Raw genomic sequence first — 19,649 nt, forward strand, 5'->3', positions numbered from 1 at the left:
TTTCTCTCATAACTACAATTTTATTCATAAAGAAAGTCATGAAGTCATTGCTGCTCAGAGTTAAGGAAATACTCTTAGTCACTGTGGCTACATACCTGAAATATGCTGCTCTGGCATTATGGAGGGCTTTTTTGTAGCTTTTTAAACCGCTTTTCCTGGCTAGACTGGATTCTTCTAAAATAGTGGAATTCCACTTCCTTTCTAACTTTCGGGTTGCCTGCTTTAAGTTGCAAGTTTATAAACTGTACCATTTTTCTTTACTGCCTTCTTTTTCAGAGTGGTAACAGTATGGAGTGTGTGTAGTGAGGCTGCAGAATTAGCAACAATATAATCAACTTGTACAGGAGTAAAGTTAAGGTGGCTACTCCCTGTTGTATTGACACATGGTGAAGCGAATGATGAAAGAATCATTTGCTTAAATTTGTTCAAAGCATTTTCACTTAAACACCTACTTTAGTGGATTTGTTTTCTAACTGCTGAATAGTCAATTATTATAAATTCAAATGTTATTAGAAACTGGTCAGTCAAAAGAGAATTATGAATAAATACTGTTAAATTATCAATTCCAATGCTGTCTGGGGTGGCTGTGGTGCAGGAGGTAAAGTGGTTTCCATCGGTCCCTGACTCCTCCAGTCACATTCGAACTGTCCTTGAGTAAGACCCCAACTTAGTTACTCCTGGTGAGTGTAGGCCAGCTGCATAGCAGCTCCCCCATCCTAGTGTGAGAGTATGTGATTGTGAGTGTGGATTGGTGAATAAGAAGCAGTGTAAAGTGCTTTGAGTGCCAATAGGTAAAAAAGTGCTATATAAGTGCAGACCATTTACAAGGTCTAGGGTGTGACTAAAAGAGTGAGGGGGTTTACTTGGGACGGATGTAGGAGAATAGGGGATTGGAGGACGCTACACAATAGCAAATAGAAGTGGTTTTTGAGTTTTCAAGTTTGGGTGTGAAAGACTGAGAGTAAGGCTCTAAAATGAGTTAGAACTATGTTTAGGTCTATGGGTTACTGATAAGCTTGAGTGGAAGATTGCCGCTACTCCACCACCTCGACCTCGTGCTCCTAGGAACATGATAATTAACATGAGTCCATAATTAACATGTGGGGGTTGACTCATTGAGACTGACGTATTCTTCCTGTTGCAAATAAGTTTCAGTAAGACAAAATAAATCGAATTGATGATCGCATTTCAAGTAATTTACTAACAGAGATTCAGATGAGAGAGATCTGATAATTAATAATTCACATTTAATTGTTTTGGGGTTTTGTTCTGTAAGAGGAGTAGTCTTAAATGTATTAGGTTATTATGATTAACTCCTCTTGTGGTCATTTTTGATGGGTTTAGTTGGTCGGGGAACAGACAGTCTCTTTAGGTATTTGGGAGTTGGTTTGGGAGTTTACTCTAAGAAACATTCAGTCCACTTGATTAGTTAGACGCAGCTAAAACAGGCAGACAGCCAGGGGTCAAAGGTCAGCAGAGGGTTTAGCTCCACATGACCCAACAGCCATTAAATTGTCTTTCATTTGTCTCTGTGGTCAACACCTGGATTTATTTTTAACCACCAACAAGTGGCTGCCAACAGCTAGAGAGGAAGCAGCTGAAGGGACTCAGGGGTGTAGGGCTGTGACAGCATTGAAGATGTATCAATAATTGAGTATTTCTACAATAATCAGAGTTTGCTATCTGGTTTCTGTCTCTTGTTTTTGCATTCTTTATCTGTACAGCTGTACAATGAGGAAGTGCTGGACTTGTTTGACACAGTGCGGGACATTGAAACCAGGAAACAGAAGTCCAACGTAAAAATCCACGAGGATGCAAATGGAGGCATCTACACCGTGGGGGTCACCACCCGCACTGTCACGTCTGCAGCTGAGGTCAGCCTCACACGTAAACACATCCACAAAGCTGTTTCCTTTTGCGGCAAACCTACATTTGCCCAAATGAAGATTACAGACTAGTTCTCTGCTTGTATCAGTTTTTATACTGCTGGCATCATCGTGGATTTCTTGTGTAGCTGTGCACTTAAGCCAAATATACCAGTGATGTGAGAATACATCAATTTTGTCGAATTGATTTCTCTCCTCCATCGCAGATGATACAGTGTCTGAAGCTGGGCGCTTTGTCCCGCACCACGGCCAGCACCCAGATGAACGTCCAGAGTTCACGTTCCCACGCAATCTTCACAATCCACCTGTGCCAAGTTCGAGTCTGCTCTCCTGACAACGACGTATGCACCCTAACAGACAGGATTTCTCCTAAAGAACCTGTTATTGATGATCTACAGTAAACTTATCACCCAATTGCAATTTTACTATAGAACATTACAATTACAGTGCTGGCTTTAGTGTTTGTGCTCTGTTCTCTTTCTTCCAGGACAGTGTCACCGACAACCGTTTGGCTAATGACTCAGAGATTAATGAGTTTGAGACGTTGACAGCCAAGTTTCACTTTGTTGACCTGGCTGGTTCTGAGAGACTGAAGAGAACCGGAGCTACAGGAGACAGGGCTAAAGAGGGCATTTCCATCAACTGTGGGCTGGTGAGGAAGCTGGGATCATATCTGATTTTGCACAAAGTCATGTGTTGTGTTTATGCGTTTGATCCATTGTAATGTAGCATTGTGTTGGCACTGTCCTTCAGTGACAGGACATTTTGTGGTACGAGAGAGACCCCAGGTGGCTAGAACATGAATTACACACTTCACTACTACTATTATTTAGTGCAGTTATCATTTATTCTTTTTATTCTGCAGTTTGGGTATTTTCACCATCACGTTTCCCATCACAGTTTTCAATGTTTTTTCCAACTCTTTACCTCAGCTTGCCCTGGGAAATGTCATCAGTGCCCTGGGAGACAGGAGTAAGCGCTCCACTCATGTGCCTTACAGAGACTCCAAGCTGACCAGGTTGTTACAGGATTCACTAGGTGGCAACAGGTTTGTGAAGCTGAACTTCATCAAAGAGCTTCAAACTAAAGTCTTTTACCATTAAAACTTCAGTTACTGTTCCTATGATGGAAATAATTCCATGCAGCAGATGTTATAAATCTTATCTTCCTTGCGTGTTGTGCAGTCAAACAATGATGATCGCCTGTATCAGCCCGTCAGACCGGGACTTTATGGAGACTTTGAACACCCTGAAATATGCCAACCGGGCTCGAAACATTAAGAACAAGGTGATGGTGAACCAGGACAGAGCCAGCCAGCAGATTAGCGCTCTGAGGACCGAGATAGCACGACTGCAAATGGAACTGATGGAGTACAGGACGGTAAGAACCGAGACGGGGAGAAGGATGAAAATTTCAAACTAATGTAAAAGATATGATAGGAAAAATGCAATTATTGCCTTATAAAAACTGCTCTGTCCGATGCCTAGGGAAAGCGTATGGTGGGTGAAGATGGGATGGAGGGCATCAACGACTTGGTGCATGAGAACTCAATGCTACAAACAGAGAACAACAACCTGAGAGTGAGGGTGAAGGCCATGCAGGAGACCATCGATGCCCAGAGAGCAAGACTCACACAGATCCTCAGTGACCAGGCCAACCAGGCTCTGGCTAAAGGAGGTAGGCTGTGTATGATGAAAAGAAAAAAGAAAAAAATTGTACAATTTATACTGCTGGAGCAGACAACTAGCAGGCAGTATATTTTTTTATATGTATTTATTATGATAGTGGTCAGTAGATGCATCTGTGTTCAACGTGATCTTCATTTCAGACAATCTATGAGACAGGTGCTTTTGTTGTCAAATATCACTGCACATACACAAAGGCGTATGTGAATATTCAGCATAGCTTGTATGCAGTTATAAATATGATATAGTGTAATAGAAATATCACTAATATTACAGCTTCCTATCAGATGTATTCATAGTGCTAACATGCTGATTTTTGCAGTTTTTTTTTTAAATGCTTGTCATTGCTAATAAGAAACAATGTTTCTGAAATAGGTCTTCAAGAAGTATTTTATTAATAATTAGTAGTTTAGTTCAAGTAACAGGTGATTCAAGTTACATGCTCCTGACAAGTCTCCATGAATGTATGTTAGGCACTAAAGTGATGCCTGCTTATACTGTAGGTGAAGGTAATGAAGAGATTGGAAACATGATTCAGAACTACATCAAAGAAATTGAGGAGCTCAGGTATGTGTGCAGATTTTACTTAATGTTTATTTTCTTTAATTATCATTCTACAATAAAGTAGTTAAATAAGCACAAACAAGACCGGAATGCTGATTATTTTCTAAATAATTGCACATATACTCATTTTATGAAATTTGAAGAGGCCATAAAAGACGTGGAACAAGCCAGCACACTTGAATGTAACTCTTCCTCTCGCAGAGCTAAACTTCTTGAAAGTGAGGCGGTAAATGAGAACCTGAGGAAGAACCTGTCTCGGGCCTCCACTCGCTCTTCAATGTACGGAGGCCCTAGCTCCTTCTCCTCTGCCCTCCTCGCCCCTGAGAAAGAGGCCAGCGAGGTCATTGAGATGGCGAAGAAAGACCTGGAAAAACTCAAGAAGAAGGAGAGAAAGAAGAAGAAGAGGTATATGACAGCCTGTTGTGGTTCTTCCAGTTTTTTTTTTCTCCCACTGTTGAGAAGTCAGGGTCATATTATTGCTGCAAAAACCTTCTGGATTATCCTCATGGGTGACTTAGCATGACAGGGATTTTTTTCCAAAATATAAATATGTCTGATGTTTATCTTTTGCCATGGTGAGGGTGAGTTATGGGTAATAACTTCCTGGCTCCCTGCATTAGCACTGTACACCCTGATGTTTCTTTAATGGAGTGTATGCGGGATTTAGACAAGATGATTGTGACCACTGTTAATGATGATGGTTGTCGGACAATCTGTGGCACGGTGTAGCACAAGAATCATTTCCCCTTTCTGTGTGTGCGTGTGAGAGAGAGAGAGAGTTTGCTCTTTGGCTTCTCTACATGTGAAAGGCATCAGAAGTGATCTGGTGATTTTCTTTTTTTTAGCAGACATCTGTCTTTATCACACACATCTTCTTAACCAGGATTCATGATTTGAACACACTGTTAGAGTCTCTGCTCTCACCTGGTCTCTCTTGCAGTTTTCTGACTCTCTTTGTAATATTCCCCCACTTGCCCCATTTTCCGCAACCTGTCTCTCTCCTACCTCTCCTTTTCATCTCCACGTCTGACCATTCTCACCCCCACTTTGAAGACTGAGGCGATATGAGGAGAATCACGACCGTGAGGTTAAACAAGCCAGGTTTGCTACATCCCATCCAGGATGGGGTTAAAGACACAATCTGAAACTAATTCAATTACCAGCTGGGTGGTCCAGCTGTGCAGATAATGTCCTTTATGTGTTGAGATTGTAATGCACGAAGTAATTGAAAGGATTTCACTTGATTCTTGACCCGAGTTTAACCCAAGTTCCCAAAGTAACTGAACTCTTCTTCTGCACCCACTAGTGTTTTATTCTCCTGGAGGGAAGCAGATCTCTTTACCAGCTTCTAACCACTCTTTCCCTTTTGCTCCTAATCATTTTTTGTCTTCACCACACATTGGAAGATGTTGATCAGATCATACTCAGTGTCTCAGCCTTAAAAAAAAGATGAGAATTGTTGTCCATGTTGAGGAAAAATGCAGAAATATAAGGGTTGATTTACAAAAAGCTTTTTTCGATCCAAGGCTGTAGCATTTGGTCAACACATCTTCATAGTGTGGCAGCCCTTCTTACAGTGAAACCAGTTGGTAATGTGGATGGTAATATCTGTGACTCATTTTCAATCATGTTATCCTTCCCAGCTTATCATTAATGGTGCCCCCCATGTAATCGGTGAATTAATCAACACTGATTCCACATCTGCTCCTTATCTAATCATTTGCATGTGCCCCTTACAAATCATTGTTTTAATTAAAATGCATATTTTAAGATTTGTGTCCTGGTTGAAAGACAGTGCTAATGCTCATCTCATGTCCTTTTGTAGTACTGTCAAGGAAGACGTTCCTGACAATGACCAAGATCGAGGCAATGAGGAGGCAGAAGTGGTAGGTGAAAAACTTCTGAATGACGCTTTTGGATTATTAGTTACTATGTTACCAGACTCAGTTAGTGAGTGTGTTTTTATTGGGTTTCTCCTGTTCGTGTAACATCAGCAGGAGGTCAGCGATCATGAAGAGGGTGACGATGCCGATGGAGAGGGGGAGGACTTTGACATGGTCGTAGAGGAGACATCTGATGAGTCTGACTCTGAAGAGCTGGAAGAGAAAGGTAGACTCCACTTTAGCAGGGGAATCAGTTATTTCCTGTTATGTTCCAAATCACTACACTTGTTTTGAGAGAAAAATGGTAATAAAATAGAAGTGGCAATAGACTCTGATGATGGTTGCTTGTAGATAACGTCCAGGCTGACTTGGCCAACATCACCTGTGAGATCGCCATCAAGCAGAAGCTGATAGACGAGCTGGAGAACAGCCAGCGGCGCCTGCACACTCTCAAACAACAGTATGAGCAGAAGCTGATGATGCTGCAGAACAAGATCAGAGACACACAACTGGAGAGGGACAAAGTGCTGCACAATATGGGTAAGAGATATATTCAAGCAGGTGATGGACTTGTAATTACTACTGTAAAAAATGTAACTGATGACAAAAACAGCTCAATCTGTTTGAGCCATACTATGCTATCATCACTGTCCTTTTCCTCTCCAGGCTCCGTGGAGTCATGTACAGAGGAAAAGTCCAAGAAGATCAAAGCAGAGTATGAGAAGAAGCTGAGTTCAATGAATAAAGAGTTGCAGAAGCTCCAGTCAGCTCAGAAGGAGCATGCTCGCCTGCTGAAGAACCAGTCGCAGTACGAGAAACAGCTCAAGAAACTCCAGCAGGATGTGGCAGAGATGAAGAAGACTAAGGTGAGTGTTCTGTTTTTGAGCAGCTCTCGCAAAATTGTCCTATTGAAGGTGGTTTTTAAAATGCCCTGTCGTGCTGCATATGTGCACCAGGTGGTGCTGATGCGCCAGATGAAGGAGCAGCAGGAGAGGAACAGAGCGGCAGAGTGTAGCAGGAACAGGGAGATCGCCTCGCTGAAGAAAGACCAGCGCAGAGCAGAGGTAAGAGGGATGGAAACAGAGCTTCATGTCATAGAAATTATTTTCATATCACCATTTTTAGACTTTTTGCAAATGAGTGGGGATAAAGTTAAGAGTAAAAAATACCTGACTTAAGTTAGATATATACTTACTGTCCTTTAATATACCAGATATAGCTTGATGTAGTTCCCTGCTTCTTGTCAGAACTACTTTCTCAATTACACTAAGTTACACCTTTTTATTTTCTAATGAACAGTACATTAAAATTTCTCTTTGTGTTTCTGTTTACAGCATCAACTTAGGCAGCTGGAAGCCCACAAAAGACAACAGGAGCTGATTCTGCGTAGGAAGAACGAAGAGGTGGGGTGATAGAGAGTCGCATGCCGCAGGGGGAAAAATACTGACAAATAGGACTTTGTTGGAGTTTGAAGCCACTTTATCCCACATCTTGTTGTAATTCTCTTTCATGAACCTTGTCAGGTGACAGCTCTTAGGCGGCAGGTGAGGCCCACGTCTGGAAAGGTGAGCAGGAAAGTGAGCTTACCAGAACCTCTACAGGAGCCATCACATAGAGCCAGCCAAGGAAGGCTGCAGGCCTCTGGAGCGAACTCTTCAAACGGAGCCAGGTATGGCACCTAAGCAGGTTTATGTTTGATGTGGTGTGTAATTAAGGAGTGCTACTATTAGCGGTTTTAAAACCTGTCACATTCCTCAGGATCTCACCAGTAAGGGTGGGAGGTACCTACCTCAGTAGGACCGCAAGGGCCAAATGGCAGTCACTAGAGAGACGTGTCAGTGACATCATCATGCAGAGGATGACCATCTCCAACATGGAGAATGATATGAACAGACTGCTGAAGGTAACTTTGGGAATATGGAGGAGTTGTAATCATGCAGCTACTTAACATGTTGCTGGCTGATCTAATATGGACATAATAATCAGTGCTTAGAAAGTGTTTGGGATTCTTTACTTCCTTTCTCATCTCCATCCCCCCTCCGTCCTAGCAACGTGAAGAGCTGACCAGGCGGAGGGAGCGTGTGTCCAGGAAGAGAGAAAAAATGGCAGTGGAGGGCACAGATGCCGACCGCTCCCTGGCTTCCTTGAACGAGGAGTTGGAGTCTCTGAGCGCCAACATCGACTACATCAACGACAGTATTGCTGACTGTCAGGGGAACATCATGCAAATGGAAGAAGCCAAGGTGAGATGATCCAAATGAATTACTTTCTAGTGGTTACAGTAAATATTTTTGTAATGTTTTGCAAGTTTAGCTAAGATGTATGCAAGGATTTTTATAGTCAGATATGCCACAGTGATAATCACAGTGAAGTGTATGAGTAGCTTCAGCCTGCAAAATGATGCCTATACTATAAAGGTGCATGTGTAGCACTTTGTGAATATGTGGTTTTAGTCATTTTGTGTCATGTTATGCTTGTCAATAATAGGCAATGTCCTCTCTTCTGATTGAAAAATTTAGCAGACGAATTAGTTTTGTCAATTGGCTTGTCATGATATACAGCTGACCAGGCCTGGTAAATATTTCATTGTAGCTACTCTCTGCATAAGAAGTAGTTTGTGTTGGATGTGCTGGTAGATAGATGTGGCTAAATGCACTGTCCTGTGACCGACTTTCAGTGCTGCCTTATAGAATGTATTCATATAATTATGGGCCACAGGAGGAAGGCGACACAGTGGATGTAGCTGCAGTGGTCAGCTCCTGTAACCTCTCGGAAGCCCGCTTCCTTCTGGACCATTTTATGACTATGGCCATTAATAAGGTAACTACCACAAATTGACTTAATGTTGTTTCTGTGTCATTTTTACCACTTTTTCCTCTTTTTAACACTTTATTTTGTTGTCCATAAGTACAATGGAAAGGAAACCCATAGGTGAAAAAAAGAGGAAAAAACTGAATCCATGAACACTATGGATTGCCTCATCTCTACATCTCTTTTATGATGTATCAATGTTCCAGTCTTCATCCTGTCGTTGACACATAACCATGATCAATTTCTCCCATTTCTCTCTGCAGTGTTCCTCTTGAATTCTTATCTTATGGGTCAGTTGCTCCATAACAGATATTCCACCGAATACTTTGAGCCATTCTTCTTGTGTTGGTGGATCCGACTTATATCTTTATATCTTTTTGCTATGGCTTATAGCAAAAAGCCTTATATTTCACAATATAAGGGAAAGTTATAGGGGGGCCATGGCCGGAGGGGGGGGGGACTACTCAAACTGTGTCACAATCATCTGCACATTAATGAAACCTGTATGTTGTTTTTAGAGCCACTAAGCCACAGTGCATTTTGTAACTACTTGGCCAGTAAACATATACACATACATGACATGTCATTTGTATGTCAGCCTAAGTGCCTGGCCTAATGGCCTCTTAGTGCCCTCTGAAAATGTATAAAGTTAATGAACAAATGCTCATGTGAGTCATGCAACCCCAAGCCATGTCCCCTAATCTAACACAGATCAATCACTAGCACTCCCTCATTTTATTATTTATCTACAATGTATCTTAATTTTACTTTGAATACTAATGTAACGTATATATTTGGTTGTTGTGGCAACATCCCTACAGTTTTCTTATTTATCTAGATATTGCTTTTGTAGCCTTTATAAGATTTAACTCTGAGACTTTAAATGAAACAACTTTATTAAATGATTTGTAAATTACACTAGATAATATTAGATGTCATGAAACCCAATTGGTTTAGTGAGGGAATGTGTTAGCAGCCCTGTACATGACAGTACAAATGAAGAAATGGAAGCTATTAAATCAATATATCAAACCTAAAGATGGACTGTTCCTGTTTTCACAATTGTGTTTAACAGATGTTACAGGTCAGTAGATGTCTGCAGATATACAGTGAAAATGATTCTGTGACAACCTCTGTGCTGGTCACTGTCAGGGTCTGCAGGCAGCTCAGAAGGATTCCCAGCTGAAGGTGATGGAGGGCAGGCTGAAGCAGACAGAGATCAACAGTGCCACCCAGAACCAGCTACTCTTCCACATGCTGAAGGAGAAAGCTGAGATAAACCCGGAGCTTGATGCCCTGCTTGGCAGTGCCCTGCAAGGTATGAAACACAAATAAATCTGGACCAGTCTGAGCATGTCAGTCACAATAAGCTTTTCAGCCATCTTTTCATTCACCATATGGCTAAATTTTATTTTACAGGCCTCCAGTCTCTTCTTACTCGTGCAAAGATTAATCTAGACTAAACACCTGATTCTCCCTGAATTAGGATCACACCTGTAAAATAAAGAGTAGCCATTTTATAATTCCTTGGTTTGATTTTGATTTGGTTTCTTTTTGTTTTCTCTGTTTGTGTGAAAGAGTTAGGTTACCTGTCGCCAGGTAAGTCAGAGAGATTAGCAGTATGTCATTGTGTTTGAGAAAGCAGGACACACTACAAGATTTCCGCTAGATTTATGAAAATATGATCTCAAATTGACTGATGCATCAAATAACATTAGCAAGAAACCTTGTCAATACCTTGTCAGTTTTTTTGAGGCTTTTTGCAAATAAGCTGCTTTTTGTCTACAACAGACTTAAGTATTTTTATTATGTAACACAGTCTTACTTTCCTGCAAATAGCTTTTCTTGTTTAATTTTAAAGAGTATATGTAAAGAAAAACATCTATTCGTACTAAGAAAGTACACATATTTGAAAAAGTCTGTAAAATAGCACCTTAATCTGCACTAACATTAGTTGTTGTGCCCTAGAAGACACGGGGGCTTTTAGAATATTTTTAAATTCACGCTTTTACTTTTACTATGTTTGATTCAGAAATCTTGTTGTGTGATTAAACTGTTTTGAAGTAATTGCGTCAGGATGTTTATAACGGGTTCCGTTGTGTTTCCTCTGTGGCCTCACCTGCTTGTCAGTCCCATTCAATGACATTGTCGTCCCTAATACTAAAGAGCAGCAAAACCCATGCAGCAGCAGGACTCGAGGCTTATGTCTCGTGTACACAACTGCTTGTGTGTTGTTTTGGTTCAGTCTCTTTCTTCATTCTTTTTCTATGCAACCATTACCAAGGACCACTTCTCTTGCTCTGTAGCTTCCAGTCACATTACACTAATGACTCCTGACTGCTCCCCTTTATCCACAGCTAAACCTGGTGACCTGTGAAAATAATTTGTGTTTGCAGCTATAACATTAAAAAAAAAAAGAAAAAATAACTTGTGCTTTGCAAATTCAGTGAGGAATCCAATTTATGTGTATGTGTGCAGAAAATGCAGATGACAGTAGTAGTGATGAGTCCACCCCCAGCCCAGCCACAGAGGGCAGGTAAGCACACTCTCACATCATGTTCACATATGTTCAGTAATAATAGATTGAAGGAAACAAATGAAGTTGTTACAGACATTAGTTACAAAAGTAAGATTCATATCTAATCTACAAATGCCAAACCAAGTTGTATTTCACAGGTTATCTCTATTTCTCTGAAAGCTATGCAAAATTAAATTCAAGAGCAGATCCTCACTGCTAATATTGTGCACATAATGCCACTGGCACATTTCTTCACATGGTTAGAACTTAAACTGCAGATGTCCAATACTAGCTGGTTTCACTCCTGACAAAACTCCGGTCTGCCACTGGAGACCACCACACTCTTGAATGAATGAATGAATGGCTCTTGGCTCCCCATTGTGTAATCTGATGTTAGCAGCTGTCATAGTTGATTGTGCTACCCTGACTGTGTTCCAGCATGTTGGCATCAGATCTGATGAAGCTGTGTGGTGAATCCAGACCTAGAAATAAGGTAATTTGCATCACAACATTTTGTCAATAATATATGTAGGATTTCAATTTCTCATTTTCTCGTAATCTACATGTGTGAACAGCAACTGTGAATATTTTTTTCTAACTTTTTCCATTACAGAGTAGTTATTCTTAGCACATGGGATATTTAAGCACTGCTCCATTGATTTGTAAGTCAGCCTAATGTTGAGCTTAAAAAAAAATAAAATCTGGTTCTTCAGGCTCGCAGGCGAACCACCACCCAGATGGAGCTGCTGTATGCCAGCAGTGGAGATCCGTTGTGTGAATCCCCTACCGGAGACTTCCCGGCCCCTCTGCTTCCCCCCTCAGAGCGCCTGGAAGGGCCAGCTGATATGCAGGGTCATACTATTGGTCAAACCCCTGACCACAAGCACACAGTTTCCCCATCTGCACTGTCTGCCACGGCAGCTGGCTTGTAAGTGTTCAAGGCAGCATTTCTCTGTCATGTACAAATCAGGAGCCTGGGAGCTATTTTCTGAAATGGTGGTTATTTGGAGAATTATTATTTCAACTTAGTCATTCAGTACTCTAGTACTAAAATATCAAAATTGTTGGTAGCAAGGCAGTTTTGTGATTTCGAAGATCTACCTAAACTCTGGCAAGAACACAGAAAAAGTCATTTATTTATTGCTTTACCAATTTACAAAACTGTTCTGGACTCTTTTATTCTTATAGGTCTGGATCCGGGTCACCTACAGGGACTGAGAGGAAACAAAGGGAGCGTTCACCTCTCACCCGAAGGAGGATGCAAGACAAGGGACCTACAATACCTACACACACCTCTCCAGTTAGCACAACAGAAAGCAAAATGAAATCCCATGACTCCAAATCACTGTAAGTACACAGTACCAAATCAGCTTTTTGTTTTTTTTAGCCTCTATTTTTAGACTTAAATGTCAAACACTTAAAATGTGTTGCCTGAATATTTGGAGGAATACACAATTATTTTGGTGAGGCCTGGCTTTTCTTTAGCACCAAAATAAGTAATTTGAGTTATTAAGTTAATATCTTGATAAACCTTGCCATAAATCTTGCTTCATGTCCACTTATGGATAACTTTGTTGAATCCTGATGTTTTATTTAAATCACAAATTGTTAATAAAATTAGAATTCTTTTTATAGGTTTAGGTTTAAATATCTTACACCCATACTCATAGAGGGGCTTCCATAGCTGATGGCTTTATTGCTTTATTGTTTTGAAACAAATGCTTTCAACAGTTTAATAATAATTTGTTTTGTCAGGTTGGATGAGTCACCTGTGTTTGAGGGCCACAGGTAATCCCGTCTACTAATTATTATATTTAGTATCAGCTTTTTCAATCGGAATCGCTGCTGCTGCAGATCTTTGCATGCAAAACACTGTTTGTAGTATTTTATTTTATTTTATGAGTCACAGGAATTGTAGTATAGCCCTACAACGCCTAGCAGAGGCTAACCAGAAAATACATATTTATACTTTTCTCTGAGTTATCTAGAGGTGTGATCAACCCTGTGCCACCCCCCAAGAACAGCCGTGGAGCCAAACTTCAGTGTGTCTATGTAGCAGAGGGCCACACCAAGCCTGTTCTTTGCGTGGATGCCACAGATGATCTGCTCTTCACAGGATCTAAAGGTAAGAACAAGTTGAAAATAGCTGGAAACATATTATATGTCTCTGTATTCTTACATATCATGAATTATTTTGCGTGTGTTTGCAGACCGCACCTGTAAAGTCTGGAACTTGGTGACTGGTCAGGAGATCATGTCTTTAGCAGATCATCCCAGCAGTGTCGTCTCAGTCAGGTACGCGCATACTATTACAGTAAAACTAGAAGTATTATAGCAGTAATCGTGGTATACTACAGATTATTTGTTGTTTGTCCTGCTTTTGTTTTATTGCAGGTACACTTCCAGCCTCGTCTTTACTGTTTCCACTGCCTACATCAAAGTTTGGGACATAAGAGACTCTGCTAAGTGTATCCGCACACTTACGTTAGTACCCACACTTCTAAGGTTTTTCTTAGCCTAACTTTACTTTACCTACATGCTCAATGCATCAGTAGGGCTCTAATACACAATTTTGTGCGGCAGGTCGTCTGGCCAGGTGGGTTCAGGGGACACCTGTGCCTCCGTCAGGAGTTTATCCATCCCACCAGGAGAGAGTCAGATCAACCAGATTGCTCTCAACCCTTCTGGCACTTTCCTTTATGCTGCTGCTGGAAACTCTGTGCGTATGTGGGACCTGCGCAAGTAAGTTTAAACAGAGATTGGAGTTTTAGGCCTACAATTAATTTCTCAGCAGAGAAATAATCTCCTCACTTTTCCTGTCCTTCTTTAGGTTTGTCTCCACAGGCAAACTGACCGGCCATTTGGGGCCCGTCATGTGTCTGACAGTTGATAAGTTAGGTAATGCCCAAGATGTTGTCCTTACTGGCTCCAAGGACCATCATGTTAAAGTAAGAGACATGTAGACACATAAAAGACACTTTGATTACATGTGTATGAAATCAGCTACACAAGAACCAAATGCATTTTGGGTAAATGTGCTTTCTTTTTCAGATGTTTGAGGTGATGGAAGGTGCTCAGGGTAGCATCAGCTCCAGCCACACATTTGAGCCTGCCCATCAGGATGGAGTCGAGTCTCTGGCTATGTATGGAGATGTTTTCTACAGCGGCTCCAGAGACTACTTCATCAAGAAATGGGACTTAGCCAATAAACAGCTGCTACAGGTGAGATAATGCCGTTGAAACATTGTATACGTTCAGGAGGCATCAAACGTAGAGGGATTGAAGATTACTATTCTATTTTCCAACTATTTTCCAGTTTTGTGTTTGTATGAGCTAAAAAACAAATTACTGTATGATTGGAGATGCAGTTTAATATCTGCATTAACCAACTGGCTGTTATTTCCTTCAGCAGTCTGCCAGTGCCCAGGCAGACTGGGTTAGTGCAGTTGGTGTGGTTCCAGGCTCCCAGGTGCTGCTCAGCGGATGCAGGGGAGGGCTGCTTCGCCTTTGGCACACTGACTCGCTAGCGCCTCTCGGCGAGGTCCGGGGACATGACAGCCCCATCAACGGTCTGGCCACCAACAGCAGCCAGCTGTTCACTGCCTCAGAGTGAGCCTCAAAACATGTTCTGTTGAATTTTAATGCTTTTTGCCTATTCTGTGACGTATGACTATAGCAAATATCTTGAACTTTGGAATGGAAGTGAGATATTGCTGCCGGTATTGAATAATGTGATCTGGTGTGTGTTTTTGAACAGTGACCGCACTGTGAAGATTTGGGAAGCTAAAGGATCTCTGGAGGATGGAGTCCACTGACAGCTGATTCCTAATATTCACAAAGTACACCTGAATGTGAAGATCGTCTGCTGGCCTTCAGCCAATCACACTGAATCATAACTTGATGAAATATTGGAGGATCAAAGCTTAAAGTATGGTTAGGCCTAAAGTATCATTTCCAGGCTGAAAACTGCTCTTTAAACAACATTGTTTCTTCACTGATGCTCCTCAGGGATCTGTTTCAGAAAGGTCTAATTACATGCGACTGCACTGCTCTTAAGCTGAATGGATTTCCTGATATTTCATGTCAAGTCAAATGTAACTCCTCAAGTTCTAGAAGAGCTTCAAGAACCAGGCAACAGATGTGCACAACCTTTAAGACAGAAAATAGTAAACCGAGATCCAAGACTCAGCTCTGCTCACGATGAAATGGTTCCCTTCTATGCATAGTGATTTCTTATTAGAGCAGCTGAGAGAAAAGGTTCTGGTGAAATGCTTTGCTTCCTCCCACCACTTGTTGTGCATCTAAACTAAGACTCCTGAAAAAGTCCTCCAATATAAGCTTTTCTAAGTCTATTGACTCTTCTACCTACCAGAAGTGTGAGTCTACATGATGTGTTGTGTTTTCCTCTCATTACTCTCCAGCTGTTTTCAGGTATGTGTGTGTGTGTGTGTGTTCTCTGTAACCACGGACCAAATAACTACTGACACTGCTTATGCTCTTATTCGTCAGCTGTTACTGCCAAACTCTCCAGTGCAACATAAGAGGCCTCTAATTAACACCTACAGTGCTCCTTTAACGATTTGCAAAATTCCCACATCAAATTGCTGTATTTTTCTCCAGTGCTTTAGTATTTAGTCAATGCTTATTTCACCACCTCTTGACCAATATTACGTCTTTATAACAGTGTTCGGGCTTACTGCCTCACCAAAGCAGAGAGCAGTAACTACAAAAACTGTGAGGTTGGCATAGGCTTGAAAATGGAAGGCTAATAATTAATGATTTTTTAAATATTATTATATTTTAATAATTATTATTTTTTTGTCCTTTGGCTTATTCCGTGACCTCATGGTCGCCACAGCGGATCATTGTCCGCATGTTCATTTGGCACAGTTTTTACGCCAGATGCCCCTCCTGATGCAACCCTCCCCAATTTCTACCGATTTCTAGTTAGCTTTTAGCTGAACTAGTTCAGCTGCTGTTTTTTTCTATGTGATGATTCAGCCACTGCTACATCTATAGTGAATAACAACTTGACTTGCTGACCTACTGGTCCATCAAATTGATTTCAGTTACAGTAAACTGTATAAAACAAGTAGATAAATTGTTAATCAGCTAACATGCAATCTTGCAGTTTGGGTTGCAGTTTACCTCTTTTGTTCCTGCATATTTTACATGTTTTCATTTGTTTTTTGTGTTTTTGCATTTCTTGGTCAAGAGCTTTGATATAAGGTAAAACAGATGTGAAAATGAAAGTACATGTGGTTACTGTGTTTTGGCTATGTAGGGCAGCATTTTTGCACACATGTTTGCAAGTTGTTACATCGAGAATAGAAAATAATAAAACTGTCTCAGTCTTTCCCAAGTGTCAGTATTTTAGGTGGACGTGAACTTTTTGCCACTGATGTGTTTTCAGTGGGTTTCTGGCTTTGGTATTCACTGGTTGATGCACAGACAGCCAACACAACAATCAAAATTCAAAGTATATGGCACTGTTTCCCATTTCTCTCTTTATTGTCTGTCAACTGTACACATGCAGCAGTTGATATCAATTTCATATCAAACACCAGTTTTTTACTGCTACTAATGTATTTATTTCTTGTTTGATTTTTAATTTTACTTTGCTGTTCTTTTTTTTTCCTGAGAGTTTGAACTGTTTTCCAGCAAATGCCTCTGAAATCTAATCATCATGGACTTCTCAGAAATTGTGGGATGGTTTTCTCCATAATCAAAGTGGTGTTTTCAGTGCTTGTAATAAATCCAAAAATATGAGCACTAACTGTAGAATCACTTCCTCAAAAATGTGCACAATCCCTCAATAAAAAGTTACAGCAACTGAATTCACACTAATCTATTGTGTTCAATGAATTCCCTTGTTTGGATAATGGAGGTGGACATTATTTGTAGTGTTTAAGTCAATGTGACTAAAGTAATTGCACTGAAACTTTAAAACCGTTTCACCACTGACTCAACACATTTTCTATACAAGTGAGAAATAATGTAAGATACAAAAACTGTTTTCAGTCCTATTGGCTTAAACTTGAATTGCTAAATTAGAGTTGTACGTGTTCCTAATTTATAATGAGACGTCATTATTCGGACAATTGTAGTTGTATCTTATTTTTAAATTTGTCTGTAAATTTGCTCTTATGTTAATAAACCTATTTTTCTTCCTGTTGTTCATGAAGTCCAAAAAAACAAAATCAGATGCAGTGTGAAAATAAATGTCATTTTTAAAAAATAATTTCTTTTACATTTTTTGAAATCATGCTATATATTCAGGCATTATGACCACATGGTGGTAGTGCTGCCTAATGTCGTGAAGTACTGGATGAGTAATCATACTGGATTTGAGACTGTGGCACCTTTTTCTAGTCGTGAGCATTGTTTCGCTGTAGCATGGACACAACTGCTGTAACAAAATCAGTTTAGTGGATCATTTCCAGCTCGGCTGAAATTAAACTCCAGCCCACAATGAACACCACATGAATACCCCAAAAACATGCACAAATTCAAATGAAGCAGTCTAATAATAAGAGGCGATCAAATAAGTATAATTTATTATTACTATAATATGAATTAATAATATTTTGCATCTTTAGTGAGCATTTTCTTTCACATGGTAAAGATTATACCCCCCCCCAAGAATTAGGCAATCCCTGTCTGTACTCACTAAATAAATTATCAACAGCTTCCTGCTTTCCTCCTTTAATTATAACTTCAAGAAGTAATACTGTGCCCTATGATTTACTCCAGAGTAGGTGATACTGACAGAGCCAGCGAGAGGTGAGAAAGACTCAGAAATTCCCGTGAAGACACAAATGATAAGTGATGGAAAGATTTTCTTTTTTTTTCTTGTTGTACTGAGAGCAGGAGAGTATTAGCCGGCCACACAGGAGCAGAGTTTTGACCCCTGGCTGCCCCACGGTGGCTTATATGAGCTGCATTAATCTTCTGTTTATTGTTGTACATTGTATTATTCTAAAAGATGTATTTGGATGGTATCACACTACCACAGGACATCTTCATTACATATTTGCTTCCACACTTGGTTTTGACAGGGAACATGTCATTTCTCATTTTGAGAGGTGTAATCAATGCATGTTAATGTCAGCTGGTAGAAGTCAACCACTGCATTTATTAGAAACACAGATAAAAACATTGTGAAATTGTTGAATTATTGAAGTGGGTCTTTGTTAAAACCCTTTTTAGAATACTATAGAGACATAATTGTTTTATGTCCCATAAGCATCGAACGTTATCTTGTATCAAAAGTATCAAAACAAGAAAAGGAAGATGCAAGCATTCAATTCGGGGACCACTGCTTTATTTTAAACATTTTAGTGTCAAAACTCATCTCTCACCTCTGAGAATTGCCACCTTAGCGTGGTGTAGGGGTTTGTCACGGGCAAGGGAGGAATGGAGGGGACCAACAACTTGCCTGATCTGAACCTTATGGTGTGTCATGGTTTGTGCTCTGTGCTTGTCATGATAGTCTATTATGGACACCTTGTCCAAACATACTGTACGGTTGTTCATAAGTGTACATGGTACCAGGACCCTTAGGCCTCTGATGGAGGATTGAGTTTGTGGTTGTATATGCAGATAAATGGCCATGTGTCTGGGACAGTCAGGTGGAGAAAGGAGTAAAGCTGTTAACTGGTCACTACCTGGTTGTGAATTGGATTCCTGGTGAGTAGTAAGTGTGAACTCTGAATGTCTTGCTGAGGCCTCTGGCCTGATGCTCCTTCGTGTTGAAAGGAGCTAATTAAAGTGGTTTTGAGGGGTTTTCTAGGCCAATTGCGAGGAGACCCAGTGGCAGACCAAGAACACAGTGGAAAGATTTGGTATTTCACTTGGCAGGTGAACACCTCAAAATCCCTCCCGGAGAGTTAGAGAATGTGGCTGGGGAGAAGGCTACCGACTAATCCTCCTGCCACTGCAATTTAACGTCTGCTAAGCAGCGGAAAATGAATAAATGACTGAACTCATCTCTCACTCAAAGCTATGTCTGGCATATCTCCACAGTGTAAAAGTCTAGCTACTTGTCAATCAAACCATGACCATAACTTTTCCTTTCAATCTTTTGCTTTCTTGTCAACAGCTAGATGCAAATATTGATATATTTTTTGGTATAGAAAGCTTACTCTTTCTTGTTCGCATTGGTTTGGTGATGTGAAGGCCTGTCCGGATGCTCGTGGTTTAATTAAATGCATCGCAATAATGTCACTTTTCAGCTGCTGAGGATTTGTATTAACCTAAGGATTTATATCAACACAAATTCATTTCTTATTCATTTGTATGT

At 40.5% G+C, this 19,649-nt stretch overlaps 1 protein-coding gene across 5 annotated transcripts in view; it reads left to right on the top strand.

Annotated features, from left to right (window-relative positions):
* The window catches only part of LOC137106729 (kinesin-like protein KIF21A), a 32,948-nt gene extending 15,360 nt beyond the window's left edge, over window positions 1-17,588 (top strand). The window contains exons 4-37 of one of the 5 annotated variants that reach the window (XM_067490448.1): window positions 1,725-1,874; window positions 2,093-2,227; window positions 2,374-2,538; window positions 2,819-2,934; window positions 3,071-3,266; window positions 3,374-3,563; window positions 4,075-4,138; window positions 4,337-4,540; window positions 5,189-5,236; window positions 5,961-6,021; window positions 6,130-6,244; window positions 6,370-6,558; window positions 6,685-6,884; window positions 6,975-7,082; window positions 7,353-7,421; window positions 7,542-7,687; window positions 7,777-7,921; window positions 8,067-8,261; window positions 8,737-8,838; window positions 9,982-10,147; window positions 10,408-10,428; window positions 11,308-11,365; window positions 11,786-11,840; window positions 12,061-12,275; window positions 12,536-12,694; window positions 13,103-13,135; window positions 13,336-13,472; window positions 13,558-13,642; window positions 13,742-13,831; window positions 13,931-14,089; window positions 14,178-14,295; window positions 14,399-14,569; window positions 14,757-14,956; window positions 15,105-17,588. In XM_067490448.1, the coding sequence (XP_067346549.1) occupies window positions 1,725-1,874; window positions 2,093-2,227; window positions 2,374-2,538; window positions 2,819-2,934; window positions 3,071-3,266; window positions 3,374-3,563; window positions 4,075-4,138; window positions 4,337-4,540; window positions 5,189-5,236; window positions 5,961-6,021; window positions 6,130-6,244; window positions 6,370-6,558; window positions 6,685-6,884; window positions 6,975-7,082; window positions 7,353-7,421; window positions 7,542-7,687; window positions 7,777-7,921; window positions 8,067-8,261; window positions 8,737-8,838; window positions 9,982-10,147; window positions 10,408-10,428; window positions 11,308-11,365; window positions 11,786-11,840; window positions 12,061-12,275; window positions 12,536-12,694; window positions 13,103-13,135; window positions 13,336-13,472; window positions 13,558-13,642; window positions 13,742-13,831; window positions 13,931-14,089; window positions 14,178-14,295; window positions 14,399-14,569; window positions 14,757-14,956; window positions 15,105-15,162 (4,323 nt within the window). In that variant the 3' untranslated portion in view covers window positions 15,163-17,588. The remainder of the gene's footprint in view (window positions 1-1,724; window positions 1,875-2,092; window positions 2,228-2,373; window positions 2,539-2,818; window positions 2,935-3,070; window positions 3,267-3,373; window positions 3,564-4,074; window positions 4,139-4,336; window positions 4,541-5,188; window positions 5,237-5,960; window positions 6,022-6,129; window positions 6,245-6,369; window positions 6,559-6,684; window positions 6,885-6,974; window positions 7,083-7,352; window positions 7,422-7,541; window positions 7,688-7,776; window positions 7,922-8,066; window positions 8,262-8,736; window positions 8,839-9,981; window positions 10,148-10,407; window positions 10,429-11,307; window positions 11,366-11,785; window positions 11,841-12,060; window positions 12,276-12,535; window positions 12,695-13,102; window positions 13,136-13,335; window positions 13,473-13,557; window positions 13,643-13,741; window positions 13,832-13,930; window positions 14,090-14,177; window positions 14,296-14,398; window positions 14,570-14,756; window positions 14,957-15,104) is intronic. The other 4 variants (XM_067490449.1, XM_067490451.1, XM_067490450.1 and 1 more) reach the window with 4 other exon arrangements.
* The last annotated feature ends 2,061 nt before the right edge of the window (window positions 17,589-19,649 follow it).

This window comes from Channa argus, chromosome 21 (assembly GCF_033026475.1).
Source record: "Channa argus isolate prfri chromosome 21, Channa argus male v1.0, whole genome shotgun sequence".
NCBI lineage: Eukaryota > Metazoa > Chordata > Actinopteri > Anabantiformes > Channidae > Channa > Channa argus.